Source organism: Lagenorhynchus albirostris, chromosome 3 (assembly GCF_949774975.1).
Source record: "Lagenorhynchus albirostris chromosome 3, mLagAlb1.1, whole genome shotgun sequence".
Classification (NCBI taxonomy): Eukaryota; Metazoa; Chordata; class Mammalia; order Artiodactyla; family Delphinidae; genus Lagenorhynchus; species Lagenorhynchus albirostris.
Genome location: NC_083097.1, coordinates 170935612 through 170954665, shown reverse-complemented (window position 1 = coordinate 170954665; position 19054 = coordinate 170935612). Strand labels below are relative to the sequence as shown.

The following is a 19054-nucleotide window of genomic DNA, read 5'->3' as shown; positions in this document are numbered from 1 at the left end:
GGAGTAAGTGGTCTGGGCATGGTGTCGGCCAGCAGCAGATCTCGTGCATGCAGAGGAAGGGCTGTGCCTTCAGGGATCCTGTTTCTACACCCGGGGTGGGGGCAGATGCAGGGATGGGGGGCGATGAGGCATAGGTGGCCCTGGGAGATGACCAATTGCCCTCAATCATTTTTGTTTTTTCCTAAAAGCATTTTGCACTCTTAAAAGTTATACATTAGTTTGTTTTTCTATGTATTGTCTTGTCTATGACTCTGACAAACCATGAGCTCAGCGAGGACGGGACTGGGTCTGCCTTGGTCAACCTGAGGCTCCAGCATCCCCCAAAGGTCCCTGCTACCAGAAGATTGACACTAATTATTTCCCAGAAGCACAAACACAGAGGGGCTGCACAGGACCCATGAGCCTGTTGGGGTGCCCTAACAATTTGGGAGGCCCCCAAGATTGAAGAGATCAGCTCCAAAATAGGAAAAGCAGGGGCTTCCCTTGTGGCACAGTGGTTGAGAGTCCGCCTGCTGATGCAGGGGACACGGGTTCGTGCCCCGGTCCGGGAAGATCCCACATGCCGCAGAGCGGCTGGGCCCGTGAGCCATGGCCGCTGAGCCTGTGCGTCCGGAGCCTGTGCTCCGCAACGGGAGAGGCCACAACAGTGAGAGGCCCGCGTACCGCAAAAAAAAAAAAAAAAAAAAAAAGGAAAAGCATCCCGCTGCACTGAGGCCCCAGCGGACTCAGTGCTTCCCAGGCCCACGCTGATGTGGCCATCATAAATTGTGGAAAACCCAGGATTCCAGGGTGTCCCAGGACAGGGAGCACTGACCGTTGGAGGAGAGAAGTCAGCAGGTTGTTGATGTGGCCTGGGGGCACGGTTTGCAAAGGCCTGGGGTGTTTGGTGCAACCTCAGCTGTGAGGGGCAAAGGCCAGGCACAGTGGGCACTTTACCACAGTGTAACTCTTGTGGTATGATTATTGCTGTCAGCGATGTTGTCAGGACCATCGTGTCTCTGGGGTATCTCTCTGCCACACCTCTCTGCCTCTGTTTCCCACCCCACCAGCCTCCCCATGCCTCCACGCGCTCACACCCAGCCGTGCCCACCGGCTCCAGGGGCCAAGTGGCCAGGCGGATGGCCGGGGATGTGTGATTAGGGAACTGGCTGGGGCTGAGGTCCCTGGGGCGTGTAGGGACGGGGAGGACAGGCCAGGAGTCCAGAGCACACTGGGGCCACCCCAGCGACCACATGCAGAACACGACGCGCACGGATCCGCAGACGCGCTCCCCTTGGTTCACCGGCCAGTCCCCCAAACGCACGGCGACACCTCGAACTCACAGCCACGAGCCCGGCTCCCGGGTCGTGCCCCCGCCCCCGACCAGCTGCCGCCCACATCGCGCGCGACACTGCCCCGCGCCCCGCCGTCCCCGCGCCCCGCCCCGGCCGGCCCGCCCCGCCCCGCCCCGCCCGCAGCCCGCGGGACCTTTATAGGGCGCGCCGGCCGCGCGCTGGAAGTGGTGCCGCCGCCGCCCTCCCTGCAGCCCGCCCGCCCGCCTGCCGCCCGCGCGTCCGACGCGGGGGCCGCCGCCGTGTCTGCGTCCGCCATGCGTCCCGGGGCGCCGGGGCCACTGTGGCCGCTGCCCTGGGGGGCCCTGGCGTGGGCCGTGGGCTTCGTTGGCTCCGTGGGCTCTGGGGACCCCGCGCCCGGTGAGTGGGGCGGCCGGAAGGGGCGGGCGGGGCGGGCCACCCACGTGGGCCTGCCCGGAATGCGGGCCTGGGGGCGAGGTCGGGGGGCGCGGCGGCGGTGGCAGAGAGCGGTGACCCGTGGTGACCCGTGGCCGCTGCAGGTTGAATCTGGGAGGGCTTGAGCCTCCCCTCCCCCAGCCCCAAAAGGCCCAAAGGAGGGTCACCAGGAGGTCAGGAGAGCAGATGTGACTCCTTCACAATTTATTTATCAAGAATCTAGTCACAAGAGCTGCTGACAATTATTGGGCGCCTAGTGTCTGCCTCTTCCGTCCTGGAATCCACGCAACAGCCCAGTAGTGTGGGCACTCTTCTGCCCGGTTTCCAGGTGGGGAAACTGAGGCACAGGGTCACACAGCTTGTAAGTGGCAAAGCGGGGATTTGAACCTCGACCATCCGGGTCCCAATACTCCAGAAAGGCAGGGCTGGGTGGCTGGACTCAGGACCTCCAGCTGGGGTCTCAGATTTTCCCTGGGTCTGGTTCAGGCAGACAGGTCATTGGAATCTCACACCTGCCACTTGCGGAGGTGCCGGGGAAGTCACATTCCCCACACCTGGCCTCAGTTTCCCCTTTTATACGGGGTGCCAATGTGCTGGGCTGCCCAGAGCTGGTCCCTGGGAGGCGCTCAGCACAGAGCCTGGGAGCTCCATGGAATGGGGGCCGTGGCCACCCCCGCCCCCACTTAACGGTGCAGAAACCGAGAGCCATCTGCCCCCCACCCCACCCTGCAGCCCCACCCCAGCCCCGCAGTGAGGGGAGAGCCAAGCCCCCTCCCCGAAGGCCGCATCCCCGGGGAGACAGTGAGCTCATGCGAGGGGAATGTTCCCGAGTTGGAGTGAGTAAGAGGCGGGCCAGGCGAGGGGGGGCTGCTGGGCGAGGGGGCTCCGCGTGCCCTCGGGCGCTGTCTAGACAGAGGGCAGAGGCGGGAGAGGCGGCTCCAGGGCCCGCTGACCCTGACACGTCCAGCTCCGGGCGTTTGCCTGCTCGGGCAGGATGCCAGGCCCGGGCTGGGGGCCTGGACCGGGGGGGTGGGGGTGGGGGGAGAGGTTCCCAGGAGGGGGTGGGGTGGGTGCTGGAGCAGTGTTGGGGCTGGAGCCCAGAGAGGAAGGGTCCCCAAAGAATCTGCAGCCAGGGTGGGGACACCTGTGCGGTTCTCTGCCCCTCCTTCCCAGGTCAGGGGCAGATTATCCCCTCCATCATTACTGAGCACCAACTGTATGCATCGCCATGGGCCGGCAGCTGGCTGGAAGGCCAAGGCCTGGGTATGGGGGGGGGCACCGGAGGGCGCCTCTGGCCACGTGGGGGACTGGCCCGCTCGTCCGCAGGTGGTGTCTGCTGGCTCCAGCAGGGCCGAGAGGCCACCTGCAGCCTGGTGCTGAGGACGGACGTGAGCCAGGCTGAGTGCTGTGCGTCTGGTAACATCGACACCGCCTGGTCCAACTTCACGCACCCGGGGAACAAGATCAGCCTCCTGGGCTTCCTGGGCCTCGTCCACTGCCTCCCCTGCAAAGGTGAGACCCTGGGTGTCGGCCGCAGGCCAGGGTCACAGGGTCAGAGGCGGGACAGCCGAGAGTGAGCCCCCCGTCTTGGGGGCAGGCAGAAGCTTGAGGCTGCCGGCACGGGGATCCCAGGCTCAGAGAGGGGTTGCGGGCCTTCAGGCTCCCAGCTTAGCCACCTGCAGGTGAGGGTTCAGGAAGCTCCAAGGAGTCCCCAGTTTGGATTCCAGCCTCTAGGCCCTTGCTCACGAGGAGCCCTCTGCCAGGGTGGCCTTTCCCACTTGCCCTGCACCTGGTGGATGTGCTCACACCTAGCTCCTAGGAAGGTGGATTTTCCCCGACTGGCCATTAGGGTTCATGACCCCACACTCAGTGTTCCCAGACACTTATCTGCCCTTGACCCCGCAGAGTCCAGGGTCTGGGGTTGGGCTTAGCTGTGGTTAAACAGCTGCATGTTAAACAAGCGTGTGCCTCTGCACCATGCTCTGCGAAATGCTGCCTCCCCCATCAGACTAGGGGCTCTCTGAAGGCAGGATGAGTAAATGACTAAGTCAAGACATCGTCTCTGCCCTGGAGAAGGGGTTGGGGACTTTCCCAGCCCCCTGTGCAAGGCTGAACCTGCAAGGACCCAGAGGGCGCAGGGGGGCATGACTTGAAGGAGGTGGGCTCTAGAGCCAGGGTGCTGGCGGATGATTAGGAGTTCGCCAGCTGGAGAAAGCATGGGGGAGAGCATCAGCAGAGACCATGGCCTGGGATCAGACCCTGGTGGGTGGAGTCAGGACAGGGGCACAGGGAGGAGGCTGGAGCTGAGGGCTGCAGACCTGCAGGCCAAACTGAGGAGCCTGACTGGCCGCTGGGGTGTGATTAATCCCAGATCAGCCTGGCTGGGTGGTCCCAGACTCAACTGCCATGTGCCCTGGCTCCCTCCAGAAGCCCCTCTGGCTTCTGGGAGGAGGACAGACTTCAAAAAGTGCCTGGCCTGGGCATGAGACGGTCCAGGACCCCCTCCCCCCCGCCCCCCAACCTTGTCTGGCCTTGGGGACAGGAACTCAGCCCTGCCACTTCTGTTCTTGCTTGCGTGAAGCCACCCGGGAGAGCGTTTCCAGATGTGCGTGTGGGCGGGCAGCATGGGAGGCGCCCAGGTGCAGCCCACATGCCCTGGCACAGGGACGTGGGGCACGCCAGCTAGTCTCTTAGGAGCATCCATCATTTTCTGCTCACCCTGTAAGGTGGGTTTCCCCATCAGCCCCACTTTACACACAGGGAAACTGAAGCTGAAACATCAACTCGAGCTCAGAGACGGCCCTCCAGACCCACAAGCCACAGAGCTGGGGGGTCCATCGGGTCCGGCCTGGAGTTCTCACGCCGAAGTGCCCTGGCTGTCTCCAACTCACAGCTGTGACCGTTTCCCCCTTTTGTAAAATGACGACAAAACGGCACCACCTTGTGGGGGTAGATGGGAGGCTGCACTGGGCCTGGGAGGCCAGAAGCAGCCGTTAGCCGGGCCCGAGTGGGGGCGGGGATCTCAGAGAGAGACTTGTCTCCCTACCTGAGAAATGGGGCTGCGGGGGGCGGTAACCCCTGGTTCGGAGGGCTCGGGCTGTGGGAGGCCCCCTCCTCAGGAAATGAGGCTCAGACCAGGCCGACGCCCCGCCCTCCCTGACACCTCCTCCGGGGAGGTCCTGGCAGGCACGGGGAACAGACGCTGCCCGTCCTCCCCATACCCGCGCCTGGACGGGGTGGAGCCCCCCGCTCCCCCCGCGGGCTGACGCAGCCGATCCCCCGCCGGCCTTCCCAGAAACGCGCGTAAATCAGGGAACAGACGTCAGCCCGAGCGGGTGGCCCAGCTGCGGAGCGAGAGGTGGACCGGGGGCGGAAGCCCGTTCCTCCCGGACCCCCAGATTCCGGGCAGAGACACCCCCCCTCCCGCCCACACTGAGCCCCGCCCCCCGACAGAAGCCCGCCCCAGGAGCAGCGTCGAGTCCGTGTCCACCCGGGCCGTGGCTGAATCTCGTCCCTAACGGTCCCGCCCCCAGACCCCCAAATCAGTCTCCTCCCCTGTGGGCCCCGACTCCGGCCCGGCCTCTATCCCTCGGAACAGGGAGGGGGCGAGGGCGCGGGGGGGCTCTGAGGACCTCCGGCCTCGGCCACGCGCCCCAGCCCACACGTGTGTGTCCTCTGTCCACAGATTCGTGCGAGGGCGTGGCGTGCGGCCCAGGCAAGGCCTGCCGCATGCTGGGGGGCCGTCCGCGCTGCGAGTGCGCGCCCGACTGCTCGGGGCTCCCAGCGCGCCTTCAGGTCTGCGGCTCGGACGGCGCCACCTACCGCGACGAGTGCGAATTGCGCGCCGCGCGCTGCCGCGGCCACCCAGACCTGCGCGTCATGTACCGGGGCCGCTGCCGCAGTACGTAGGGGCGGGGCCTGGGGGAGGGGCGGGGCCACCGGGCCTGAGCATCCTGTAAGGCCGCTGCCGCAACGCGTGGGGGCGGGGTCTTGGCAGGAAGGGGCGGGGTCTGAAATCCAGGGTGTCCTATTATGTCTTACGGATTTGGGCGGGCTAGGCGGGGTGGCACCCCACCCACCAGCCCTGCTCCCAGGCCTTGTGCTAGGCGGGGCTTAGATGGGAGCTCGTGGGCGGGGCCTAGCGGAGGGAGTCTATTGTCCCGCGAGAGTGTCACTGGATTAGGTCTTTTGTGGGGTTATGAATGAGAAAGAGTTGGGTGCAGGTTTGGAAAGGGGGTTCTGGGGCTCATATGGGGTGAGAGATACGAGTGTGTGTCAGAGAAGCTTACTGGTGCAATCAAAGGGGGGAGGGATTGAGGGTGGATCTGGAGTGTGGGCGCGGTTCGTGGAAGGGGTGTGGCTTCTGGTGCAACAAGGGGGCCGCGTCTGAGGGTGGGACCCTGAGGGCGGGTTCGCGGCGGGGGCGGGGCCTGTGGCCCAGGTTAGGAGGAGCGCCCCTGACCCTCCCCGACGCCCCACCGGCAGAATCGTGCGCGCACGTTGTGTGCCTGCGGCCGCAGTCGTGCGTGGTGGACCAGACCGGCAGCGCGCACTGCGTGGTGTGCCGCGCGGCGCCCTGCCCCGCGCCCTCCAGCCCCGGCCAGGAGCTCTGTGGCAACAACAACGTCACCTACATGTCCTCGTGCCACCTCCGCCAGGCCACCTGCTTCCTGGGCCGCTCCATCGGCGTGCGCCACCCGGGCAGTTGTGCAGGTGCGGCGAGGGGCGGGGAGCAGCGGTGGGGTCTAGCCCCCAGCCCCTCTCCGCGCCCGCATTTCTCTTTTGGTCCCTCCCACTCTGCAGGCACCCCCGAGCCGCTAGATGCTGAGTCGGAGGAGGACGAGGAGAACTTTGTGTGAGCCTGAGGGACCGGCCTGGGCCTGGCGTTCAAGGCAGCCCCGTTTTATTTATTGCCACAGCAGAGTCTAATTTATGTCCCACGGACACTCCTCAGAGCCTGGACCGGGACCATTTTGGGAGCCCTGTTGCCCCCCGACGATACCTTGGAAGGACTGGGGGAAGGAGGCCTGGGAGCAGGGCTGGTGGGTGGGGTGCCACCCCAGACCTAGGTACCCTACTGCCCAGGAGGACCCCACGCTTCTCCTTCCTCGGGGATAACTCTATTCATTGTCGCTGCCACCGAGAGGGCTGGGGACTTCCTGCCAGCAACTAATGAAGAGGCACCCTGGCCTCTATTGATAGAACAGGGACCATGGGGTGAGAGGGGGTCCACGGCCTGGGTGTGTAGAGATGAGCCTCAGAACATGCCCAGACCCCAGACAGGCCAAGGAAGCAACCACTGTCCCCCACCAGCCCCAGGGTAACCAAGGGGCTTACCTTCCCTCTCCCTCCAGCTCCCAGTGTGTTCTGTGAAGGCCCCTGAGAAAAGCCCAGCTTGTCCCCAGGGACAGGGTGCCATCTGGGCCTCTGGACACAGGACTTGGGCATGGAGAGGCTGTATCTGCCCAGAACAGGGCACCATGTCTGGTGGTACCCGGCCCACTTAGGGTGGGACCCGGTGGGGTCCCTGCTCACCCACTGGCCCAGGACGGAGAATAGACACCAAGACCCACTGCACACCTGGCATCCTGGAGCCGTGTGTCTGAGGGGCACCCCAGTGCCTGCTGCCCCGTGCACAAGTGAGGTCCAGACCCGGGACCCTCTGTCCCCCGCATCCTGCCCTGGCCACGCCTCTAAGCCCTGTTCCCAGCTGAGCCCCCCCTGCCTGCCAGCCGGGTTCCCTCCATCTTCCTGGGCTGTTGCTCTTTGTCACCTCCCTGTGCCTGTGTGTAGACTGGAGGTTCAGACCAGGGTGGGGGCCCAGCGGGGCAGGAGCCCAGCTCCCCGAGTTTGGAGCGAGGAGCACAGGGCAGTGGGGCTCGTCCGTGTCCTTCCCAGCCTCCAGGAAGTGCCTTACCTGTGACACCTGGAAAAGTGCCCTTGAGCAGTGGGTTCACCCGAGCCCCCGACAAGGCAACCTCCCCCGCCCTGGGGTCCTGCCTCGCCTGCCAAAGAAATAAACACTGAAAAAGCCACTTTGGATGTCCAGGCCTCGGTTTGCCCGCCACCTCTCTGAGCCTCTGCGCCGCCCACTTTGGTAGGGGGTTACCAGCCTGGGTCCTGGGGTGCTGTGATGCTGGTGCATAGTGTGTTCTGGAAGCATCCAGCGCAGAAACACAGGTGTACGTCCTTGGGGCGGCCACTGCCCGACTCGGGGCCTCAGTGCCCACCTTCAGGCGGTGGGCGGCAGCCGAGGTAGAACTGGGGCAGGTGGGGTGAGGGTGGGTGGGAGAGTCTTGGCCTTTATGGGGCAGGGGAGGGGAAGAGGGGGGCCAAGATGGCTTAGGGCAGCCCCAAGAGGCCACCTGGTTTAGGGTCCAGAAACGGAGGCCTGGCCTGGAAGGGTTGGAGGTACCATAGTGACACTAACACGATTAGTCAAAGTACCAGCTGGGACTCGCCCAGCCTTGCCGCCAGCCGGGCACCATTCACTCAAAGCGCTTTTCAGAGGGTGAGCCAGGCCAACCTGAGACCCCACCCTGAGGACCAGAGACCCTACCCTCTCCCGGCCTCGGTTTCCCCGTGTGGGGTTGGCTGGAGGGCAGAGGAGTGGCGGTCCAGGTAGGGACCAAGGCGGGGAGGCCGTCCCAAGCTCGGGCTGTGAGGCAGGGTGGGAAACTCCAGAGGGGTCAGCGCGGGGAGGGTGTGGGAGGGTGGAGAGGGGCCCAGGTCCTATGGCTCAAGGTCCTTCCGGGAGGGAGTGGTGGAACCGGACCCTCGGCCACGCTGAGGCCAAGGAGAAGCTCAAAGACGTGCGTGGACCCTGGAGGCAGACCATCGTGTCTGGTGAGCCAGTTAACACTTTATTGTGTTATTTTGCCCTTTTTGTTTGGAACTGATTCCCCCCTATCCCACCTGCCATCCCACACACACCAGGCTTCCTGGGGTTTGGGGGCCCATGGACCCTCTGCCCCAGCCACGGAATTTTCCAGGCCGGAGCTAACCTCATCTTGTGCGCTGCTGTGGTTCAGGCAACTCCTGCTGGGCCCACAGTGGTCCTGGGTGGGGGGCTGGGCTGGGGGCCGTGCGGGCCCCGCCGAACCACGTCCCAGATCCAGGTCACGAAGGCGGACACCAGTGTGTACACGTCGGGGGTCTTGGGGTCGCCGCACCAGAGGCCGGAGAAGGAGATGACGCCATGGGCCCGATTTCTGCAAACCAGGGGCCCCCCAGAGTCTGCCTGGAGATGGAGGCAAAGGTGAGGCCAGGGGTCCCTCTCTGGGCCTCACTTTCCTTAAAGGAGCTCATACGGGTGAATCTGAGAAGGACCCTCCCTGCCTCAAAATCCTACCATGGCTCCCTAGAGCTTTTACAGCAAAGACTAAGCTCCTCACCTCAGCCTTTAAGGCCTAGAGGATCCAGCCCCCACCCACCTGTCTGCCCTCCTCTCCCCCGACTTGCTTGGTTCCAGCCATGCCAGCCTACCTTGCTCTTCCTGCAGCAAAGCAAGCTCCAACCTCTAGGCTTTTGCATATTCTTGAGACCCGTTACTGCCCCCTGCTGGACACTGCTTGTATAAATACACAAGTCGGCAGCACCTTGTGCAGTGCACAACTTGCGCAGCTGTACACAGCAGCTCTGTGACTGGTCTCTCTGCCTGGCATGCCTCCCCTCAGATCTTCTCAAGGCCCCTCCAACTCTCAAAAGTACTTTCCTCAGAGAGACCTCCCGGAACACTCACCGTAAAACTCCTGCTTCCTCCTCTCCCTTCACCTCCCCGCACCTATCACCCTAATTGTCACCTGGAATCAGCTCTGACCCTAAGAAGTAGGTCCTATTTGTGTGACAGTTTTACAGATGGAGAAAGTGAGGTCCCGAGAAGTGAGGTGACTTTTCTAAGACCACACATCTGGGGAGTGGCTCAGTCTGGACCTGGACCCAGGCAGTTGGGCTCCAGAATCTGAACCACTGCACTCTCGTGGCTGGAACAAAAGACACCGCCCCCCACCCCCACCCCACACCTGGGCTGAGTTTCTTCCTTGGCACCGGGGCCAAATTTGCCATTAATCCATACAAGGGCTTAGGAGCAGGAGCTTCTTCCTTGAGATCTGGACCTTGCTTTTTTTTGACACTGCTTTTAAAGACACAAATCTGTAGCTGTTTGTGCAGTGCGCAACCTGCAGAGCCATACATGGCATCCCTGTGACCCTGGGCAACTCCGTGCCCTTCCAGGGCCTTAGGTGAGGCCCATCTGGTCAAAGGTGAGCTGGGACTTAGTTCCCAAGGCTCTGCCCAGCTCTGACCCTCTCGGTGGGCCTCAGTTTCCCCACGCAGTAAGCAGGCAGGACAGAGACTGAGTGTCTCACCGAGCAGAAGCCACGTCGCCGGCGGTCCCCACTGCGGGTGCAGAGCATGGCAGGGCTCAGCCGCCCCTTCCAGGAGCTGTTGCAGATGTCCAGGCCCAGCACGCGGACCTCGGCCTCCATCAACACAGGCGGCAGCTCCTCGAAGTCAGACACGGAGCCCCAGCCGGCCACCTGGCACCGTGCCCCGGCCCTGGGTGGCCTCCGTGGCAGCCCCAGCAGCCCCACTGCAGGACCCAGGATGGCAGAGCTGTTCAGCTGCAGGGGGAGCACTGAGGTTAGGCCCCCGCCACCGCAGCCGCCCACCACTGCTCCTGCCTGTTTACCTTTCTGGGTTTCTTCTTGGCCTCGTGGAGAGAAGTCAGTGGCAGCCGTCATTAGGCTGTCGGAAGGCCACCGCGCGCCACCGCCCGTCAGGCCTCAACTGCCTCTGGACTCTGGTCTTCCCCAGCCTCCAGGCCTCGAGTCTCAACCCCTCAGCTGCCCAAAGGGTCTTTCTAACGAGCCTCATCCTTCCCTGCTCTGAGCACGGGTGCTCACAGGATCCCAACAGCTGATTTTAAACAAATCAGGCCATCGTGGGGGGGGGGGGGCTGGGACCCGCGTCTGGCCCTCGTCCCCCACGCAGCGTCTCACCCGCAGCAGACAGATGTCACTGGTGTGGGTGGCCGGATGGTAGTCGGGGTGCGTGAAGACAGCCGAGATGCTGAACACCTGCTGCGCGGCCTCTGCGGTGTGCAGGTCGTGGGCCCCTAGCACCACCAGGCCCGTTTGGGGGTCTCTGCGGGGTGGGGAGGGTGGTTGTGAGCGAGGCTGGGGTGAGGGCCACCCGGCACGGGCCAAGCAAATCCATGTCATCCTCACGCCAGCCAGTGATAATAAGCGTCACGTTTATTACCGTTCCACCTCAATTATGGTATTAACTCCGATCGCAGCAATATGAATTGAATTTAGTTTTTTTTTTGGCCACGCCGCGTGACCTGCAGAATCCTAGTTCCCCGTCCAGGGATTGAACTCGTTCCCCCTGCAGAGAGACCATGAAGTCCTAACGACTGGACCACCAGGGAATTCCCACTGCAGTACTTTAAAAAAAAAAAAAATTAATTAATTAATTAATTTTTGGCTGCATTGGGTCTTCGTTGCTGCGCTCAGGCTTTCTCTAGTTTCAGCGAGCAGGGGGCTACACTTCGTTGGGGTGCCCGTGGGCTTCTCATTGCGGTGGCTTCTCTTGTTGCGGAGCACGGGCTCTAGGCATGCGGGCTCAGTAGTTGTGGCTCGTGGGTTCTAGAGCGCAGGCTCCGTAGTTGTGGTGCCCGGGCTTAGTTGCTCCGCGGCCTGTGGGATCTTCCCGGACCAGGGCTTGAACCCGTGTTCCCTGCATTGGCAGGCGGATTCTTAACCACTGCGCCACCAGGGAAGCCCCTGCAATATTAATTTTAATACTTATAAAATTATACTTAGAATGAATATAATACTCATTATATTTATTCTAATTCCCACCTCGATTATAGTATTGCCTCCAATAATTTCAATATGAAGGTTAGTCATCGTTATAACAATATGCTCAGGACAAGCGTAACGGTTATAACATCGGCTTATGGTCACGGCGGCTGCTCGTTCCCTACTTCTCCTGCCGCCCCCCACCCCTGATAAGCCCCCCAGCTGAGAGGCCTGTCTGCACGAGCCCTCACCCCACCCACACCAGGGCACCCCCTCATCCTGGCTCACCTGTCTCTGAAGCAGTGGGCGGCCGACACAACCCATCGGGTCCGCAGCAGGAAGCCCCCGCAGTAGTGCTGGCCCTGGAAACTCACGGACGCCATGTAGGGCCGGGAATGGGGGGTCACCTTGTGGCCCCCGATGATTCGGGACGCCCAGGAGCCTGCAGGCAGGGTGGGCAGCGAGTCAGGGACGGGGCAGTGTGGGGTAGGGGTCAGGCTGGGCGGGATAGACAGACACAGAGATGCCCAGAGAAGGCCGTGGAGTTTGCCGGGAGAGGGGCCGGGTGCACGAAAAGCTGGGTCCGGGCCTGGCCGAGACCCCAGCTGGGCCTCATGCCCGCCTCCCAGCTGAGACCCGAGAGGAACAGCCATGCAGGGGGCTGAGTAACTGACCACGTGGTGCTACCTGGAGCTTCCTGGGTGGGGCCCCTGTACGGGGCTCTGATGGGCTTGGTTGGGCTACTCGGGGGTCCTCACCTGGGGGCCTCATGGGCAGCATCTGCAAGGCGGTCAGAGTCAGCAGCAGGCAGGCCCAGCTCCCCTCCCCGGGCCTCATGGCTGCTGCAGGTCAGCCTCTCCCTGGAGAGCTCTGCAGGCCATGGTCCACCCACCGCCCAACGGCCCGGAAATGGGGAACTGGGCTGTGGCCTGTGGTCAGGGGCCCCACCAGCCCAGTTCTGAGCCCGTGCTTCGGAAAGCCTGATGATTCTCCTGCATCGGGGTCGTTGATGATAATCGTAATGGCACGGGAAGCCAGGAGCCAGGGCAGTGGAGTGGGCACGGGGGCTCTGGGGGGCTCCCGGCTCTGCCCAGACATGTGACCCCAGAGGTCCCTAATGCGTGCCATGCCCCCGTTTACCCAGCATCTCCCAGGTACGCAGCCGGCAGCACAACAGCCCTCGCTGCCCCTCAGGGCTGGGGACCAGCTCTCCAGCTGAAGGGGGTCCGGGTCCAGCCCTGCCCGTCACTGCCTCAAACCTCAGTTTCCCCATCTGCAACCCCAGCCTCCAGAAAGCCTTGGTTGCATGTATTGAGGTATTGAGTGCCTACGGCATTACCAGCCTCCGGTAAGTGCTGGAGGTGGAGCCCAATGTGACAAAGGCACCCACCCTCGCGGTGCTGGCGTTTCTCGGGGTTGTGGGTACAGATGAGGTGATCTGGCTTCACGGCTGAAGCACGGGCTCTGGTGGCCAGAGAACAGCGAGCTTGTCAGGTCAGTTCAGGGCCTTGAAGGCGGGGGCTTCTCCTGTGGGTACCGGGGAGCCATGGAGGCTTCAGGGCAGGGAAGGGGCAGCAGGGCCTTGGTGAGGGGCCACACACAGGGGACACACAGGTCAGAGGCCCTGTGCTGCCTTGCGGAGGCTTTGCTGAGAACCCCGTGCCCGTCCGCCATCAGTCACTAAAGTGGAGACGCAGAGGGACATCTGGGAGGCAGGGGACCCCGCGCAGCATGGAGGAGAGCGACTGGGGCTAGGGGTAGCCCTGTGCAGAGAGGGGGCCAGTGTCACAGGAAGGGGAACGGAGGCTCAGTGGCCACTGCTCACAGTAGGCTCACCCCACACACGCCTCGGAGGCACAGAGGGTACCTCGCCAGAACGCAGTGCCCAGCCCGGAGGACCAGGGTGGGCTCCATCAGTGCCGGGGCGGGGGAGGGTGGTCCTCCCAGCCCATCACTCAGCATTGCGACAAGGGTGTGAGGGCGTGGGATGGATGGAGAAGGTGAGGTGGAGCTGGAGGTGGGAGAGACCCAGTGGCAGAGACATGGAAGAGAGGCAGAGACAGAGAGATAGACACAGAGACAGAGGGAGACAGAGAGATAGAGGCAGGACAGGACTCCAACATGGGTCTCATGGGGCTAAATCCAGGTGTGGGCAGGGCTGGTCCTTCCGGAGCCTCCAGGGGAGCATCGGTTCCCACCTTTTCCAGCTTCCAGAGGCGCCGCATCCCTGGCTCGCGGCCCCTCCTGCATCCTCACAGCCAGCAGCGCAGCATCTCCCGTCTCTCTCTGCGTCTGACCCTCCCGCCTCCCTCTTATAAGGACGCTGTGATGACGCTGGGCCCCTGGGAATCCAGAGTCGTCCCCATCTCTCTTAACTCAATCCCACCTGCAAGGTCCCTTCTGCCCCATCAGGTGACATACCCACAGGTCCCAGGACCAGGATGCGGAGGCTGTGGGGCCGTATTTAGCCAACCTCAGCCCCCTGTGTTAATTAGTTTGCTATGTTGTTATCACACCCATTTCACAGACAAGGAAACTGAGGCACAGCCTTGAAAGCTGCAGGGTGGGGGTAGAACCAGCTGGTTCGGAAGGAACCGGCTGTGCTGGCATGAAGACTCCTAGATCTCAGCCCGGATGGGCCCACTGATCAGGTAAGAGAAGGTCATTCTAAGCCACTAAGTTTGCAGTGATGTATTACTGCAGCTGTGGGAAACCATCAGGCCCTGAACATGGAGGAAAGTGGGAAACGTCCATGCGAAAGTCGTTTCCGGGGTCTCGGCCAGAGCTGGACCCCGCATTTCCCTCGGAAGTCAATGCAGGCGGTAGCAGATGATTCTTCGGGAGACTTTGGTGGCTCCTGTCCACTCTGGCTCCCTGGGGCTGTCCTGTCTCGTCTGTGCCCCAAGGCCTCAGTCACTTCCCCCAGCCACATGCCCCTGGGGGTTGGTATTACCCGAAGCTGCAGATGTGTGGAACTCATGCAGTCCTAGAGCAAACCAAGGCTGTCGGTACTGTTTCTGTCCCCATGGGGAAACAGAGGCACAGAAAGTTTAAGTACCTTGACTAAGGCTGCACAGCGAGGGGGAAATGGGGCCAGGGTTGCAGCCTCAGGCCAGCTCCTGTTGCCTCTGCCGAGGGCCGATTCTTCCCACAGCCCGTTGTATTTTCCTTCTTGTCTGGCAAGCAGTTGTGAAACCAGCAACTGTCCTTCAAGGATCCAAGTAACCAAGTTCTGAGGAACGGACTGTGTGGAGCTCAGTGTTTCCACATCCCAAACTGAAGCCCAGAGAGTGGAGCTTGGCTGGTCTGGGGCTGCACAGCAGACGGTCTTGAACCCAGAACTCCGGGACTGTCATCCTTGAAGGGTCTTTCCATGGAGGATTTGGGTGGCTTTCCAAGTCAGAGCAACTCAACAATAATAATGTTGCTTCTGATGACGATGATAATAATAGCTCCCTTTACTGAACTCTTACTTTTGTTATTGATTTGTTAGAGCTCTTTACATATTGAGGAGATTAGCTCACAGTCAGCTCCTGAGCATCTGAGTGGGGTATGCATGCAGTCGGTGCTCATCACCCAGCCCTGAGTGGGGCATGCAGTCGGTGCTCAGAAAGTGCACAGCCTCTCCCCTAGCCCAAAGCAGCAGCAGAGTTTCAAGAAGTCAGGAGAGGTTATGGGGCTTGGTCAGGAGCCCCTGAGAATTTGAGAAAAGCTCAAAATCTTCCCAGGAAACCCCCCGGCCTCAGTGTTGGAGCCCAGGGACCCCACCCCACCCCACTTGGCCCCTGTGTGTCTCAGTGTCCTCATCTGTGAATAGGGTTGGTCCTTGGAATGGGGCATAGGCCCGGCAGGTGTCAGCTGGTGACGCTTTCCCTTACACCCCACACTTTACTTTTTAACCTCGTTAACTCACATTCCAAGGAAATCACTTCTTCTTTCTTTCTTTCTTCCTTTTTATTTTTTATTATTTTTTGGCTGCGCTGCACAGCATGTGTGATCTTAGTTCCTCCACCAGGTATCAAACCCGTGCCCCCTGCAATGGAAGCACAGAGTCTTAACCACTGGACCGCCAGGGAAGTCCCAGCTTCTTATTTCTTGAGTGGACGGCACTGCCTTAAAAGTAAACAGTCCAGGACTTCCCTGGTGGCATAGTCGTTAAGAATCCGCCTGCCATACGTATAGCTGATTCACTTTGTTATACAGCAGAAACTAACACAACATTGTAAAGCAATTATACTCCAATAAAGATGTTAAAAAAAAAAAAAAAGAATCCACCTGCCAATGCAGGGAACACGGGTTTGATCTCTGGTGCAGGAAGATCCCATATGTCGCAGAGCAACTAAGCCCGTGCGCCACAACTACTGAGCCTGTGTGCCTAGAGCCCGTGCTCTGCAACAAGAGAAGCCACTGCAATGGGAAACCCACGCACCGCAACAAAGAGTAGCCCCACTTGCCACAACTAGAGAAAGCTCAGGTGCAGCCACGAAGACCCAACGCAGCCAAAAATTAAAAAAAACAAACCAAAAAAAAAAAAAAACAAAGGAAGCAAATAAATCTCTAAAAAAACAGAATAAACAGCCCAATCCTGCATCCTGCATCCCAGCCAGGTTTCCTCTGGATGCCAGCCCTGACCAGTGTGGTGTGGTGACAGACACCAGTGCCCTTCACAGACTTTCTCCTGGACCCGCATCCAAAGGCCTGGCAGAGAACGGAGGAAGCGACAAGTAGGTGTGAGTGGCTGGCATGTGGGGGCCCTGAGCAAGCCCATTCCACGGATGGGTGAACTGAGGTGGCGGGCAGAGCGTCACCACTGCTGTCCACCTCGTCTGCCCTTGCAGCCTCCAGGATTTCCACAGGGGGAGGATGGGTGTGGGGATGCGGCTTGGCCACTGTTGTCTGGGCCTCGGTCTCCTCCTCTGGGAAACAGGTGACCCCAGAGCATCTCTGAGGGTGTGGCGAGATCTCAGCAGGGGGCTGGGTGACCTGGGCGCCCCTCGTCTGCAAACTGGACACCAGCGCCACTCTTTCTGCGGGGAATGTCAAAGGAGATGGAGAGAGGTATGCAGCCCTTCATTCCATGAGTGTTTATTGAGTGCCTGCTGTGTGCGGGCTGTGTGCGGGCACTGCATGAGTGCAGTGTGCGGGCACTGCATGAGTGCAGTGTGCGGGCACTGCATGAGTGCAAGGGGGGGCAGGGGACACAGCAGCAGGAAGACACAGACCCCTGCCCTGGTGGAGAGACAGTGAATTGACATCGTCTGCAGCAGAATTAAGTGGGGAAGGAGTGACCGGAGTCGGCAAGAAGCATACGGAGGGGGTAGGATTTTAGGGCAAGAAGGAAACCCAGTAACCCTGGTAGAGTGAGGAGGGGAATCCAGGAGGAGCCCAGGGTGGGTGCGGAGAAGGTGTCTGGACAGCCCAGCGGGGTGGGCGGCAGGGGCAGGGGAAGGAAGGGTGCTTTCAGTGTTCACCTGGGCCTCGAGAGCCAGACTGCAGGGCACTGGGGAGCCATAGAAGGTGCTTGAGCAGGGCAGGTGGGGGCAGATCCTCTGGTGAGAGTGGAGAGGAGAGAGGAGGTGGGGAGACGGGGAGGCTGTGGTTGAGCTGGAGTGGGGGACACAAGGCCTGAGCTAGAGTCAGGGCTGGGAGAGGTGAGGGGGTTTGCGACTCAGGGACAGGGGAGGAGTGGGCTCTTGGGGCCCACACAGAGCCCAGTGTCAGACCCCCCTGGAGTCCAAGTGCCCAGAGGATGTCTGGGAGCAGCCGGACCTGCTGTAAATAAAGTTTTTTTTGTTTTTTTTTTTAAATAAATTTTATTTATTTCTTTTATATTTATTTTTCACTGCGTTGGGTCTTGGTTGCTGCGCGCGGGCTTTTCTCTAGTTGCAGCGAGCAGGGGCTAGTCCTCGTTGCGGTACGCGGGCTCCTCATTGCGGTGGCTTCTCTTGTTGCAGAGCACGAGCTCTAGGCACGCGGGCTTCCGTGGTTGCAGCACGCGGGCTCAGTAGTTGCAGCTCGTGGGCTCTAGAGCGCAGGCTCAGGAGTTCCGGCGCACGGGCTTAGTTGGTCCGCGGCATGTGGGATCTTCCTACACCAGGGATTGAACCAGTGTCTCCTACATTGGCAGGCGGATTCTTAACCACTGCGCCAACCAGGGAAGTCCCTATAACTAAAGTTTTATTGGCACATGGCCACACGATGTGGCCATGTACTGCCTCCGGCCACTTTTGCACCGCAATGGCAGAGCTGAGCCCTTGCCACAGAGAGCGGCCGGCCCGCGATGTTGAAAATGTTTACCACCTGGCCCTTTACAGAAGACGTTTGCCAACCCCTGAGCGAGTGTATGCTGGGCCCTGTTTCAAGTCCTTCGTGTATGTTTGCTCCATCAACCCTTCCAGCAGCCCTAAGAGGTAGGGAAGTGAGGCTCAGAGAGGTTAAGAAACAGACCCAGCATCACACAGCACCTACAGAGCTGAGCTGGAACTGGAACCCAGGCCCCCTGATGTTTCTGACTCTTTTTCTTTGTTCTGTTTGCTAATTTATCTCATTGTTTTCCTGCTAAATGGGTACATGTTCATTGTAAAAGGAGGGTGCAAAGGCCTGTGAGAGGAAAGGCAGCCATGCCCTCCCCCGTCTGGGGTGCATCGTGCCCCATTTTTCTCCAGAGCTCATCCAAGCCTCTTTCCCTTTACACACCCATTTACTGAGCACCAGCTGAGCAGAACAGTTTTACAGAAACCCTAAGGGCTTTGGAAGAACCTCCCTCTCTGCACCCCCCCTCCCCCACCCCATGGAATAAGTGTGTTCGGGGCCCGGTGGCTAGTGTCCTTCTAAGAACACGTTGGTGGGGACAGCTCCTGCCTCCCTCCTGCTCTGTGGGGTCTGCACAGATGAAGGATCCAAGATGGACTACAGGGAATCGAGGGGATGGCAGGGGAGCGAGTCGGCTCTTTCTGCTGCCTGAACCTGCTCCCCACCCTGGGGAGCCCCCCGTCTAGCTCAGGCTGGGCCTGACCCCAAACTCCAACCTGGGCATCCAGCTGCCCGACCAAGGCCCCTTTGTCATCTCCCAGGCCCCGTTCATGTCCGCATGTCCTTCTAGGAGCTCAGGCTGGAGAGGGGAACCCTGATGCCTGTCATCCCTCATCCCATCCCGTAGCAATCCTGCAGCCTCCCCCTTCAAGATCCATGCAGAATCCACCTGGTTCTCACGCTGGTCCAGCCTCTGCCATGTCCCTGGCGGCCCCAGTTCAGCCTTTTCTGGCCCCCAAGCCCCCCCCCCCGCCCCCTTAGCCCCTTTTCATCCACTCCCCACCTGGCAGCTCGAGCGGCCTTCACAAACATAAGCCGGGGTGACCCCTCTCCTGCTCTAAACTCTGCTGTGGCTCCCCAGTGCCCTCAAGACAAAGTCTAAGTTCTCCCTGCCCCCTCTACGGACCCCTCTCACTCTGAGCACGCAGGCCTGTTTGCCCCGTGGGAGCAGATTCAATTCCTTAACCCTCATCCAACTGTAGGGCCGTCCCC

General features: G+C 61.0%; 2 protein-coding genes across 4 annotated transcripts; one reads left to right on the top strand and one right to left on the bottom strand.

Annotated features, from left to right (window-relative positions):
• The first annotated feature begins 1511 nt into the window (after positions 1-1511).
• On the top strand, positions 1512-7762 carry FSTL3 (follistatin like 3). Of its 3 annotated transcripts, XM_060145873.1 has the most exons (6): positions 1512-1691; positions 3054-3239; positions 4488-4641; positions 5413-5628; positions 6213-6440; positions 6531-7762. In XM_060145873.1, exons 1-6 carry the CDS (start codon positions 1589-1591, stop codon positions 6553-6555), a joined length of 912 nt encoding a protein of 303 aa, XP_060001856.1. In that variant the 5' UTR covers positions 1512-1588; the 3' UTR covers positions 6556-7762. The 3 variants fall into 3 exon arrangements, with proteins under 3 accessions (XP_060001856.1, XP_060001859.1, XP_060001857.1); XM_060145876.1 differs by lacking the exon at positions 4488-4641; XM_060145874.1 differs by lacking the exon at positions 4488-4641 and having other exon boundaries at positions 6213-7762.
• An 849-nt stretch (positions 7763-8611) lies between these two features.
• On the bottom strand, positions 8612-12274 carry PRSS57 (serine protease 57). The gene is made up of 5 exons (XM_060145872.1): positions 12218-12274; positions 11819-11972; positions 10727-10871; positions 10094-10348; positions 8612-8967 (listed from the first exon to the last, which is right to left on the bottom strand). The coding sequence occupies exons 2-5, from the start codon at positions 11911-11913 to the stop codon at positions 8755-8757; spliced, it is 708 nt and encodes a 235-aa protein (XP_060001855.1). The 5' UTR covers positions 11914-11972; positions 12218-12274; the 3' UTR covers positions 8612-8754.
• Between the last annotated feature and the right edge of the window lie 6780 nt (positions 12275-19054).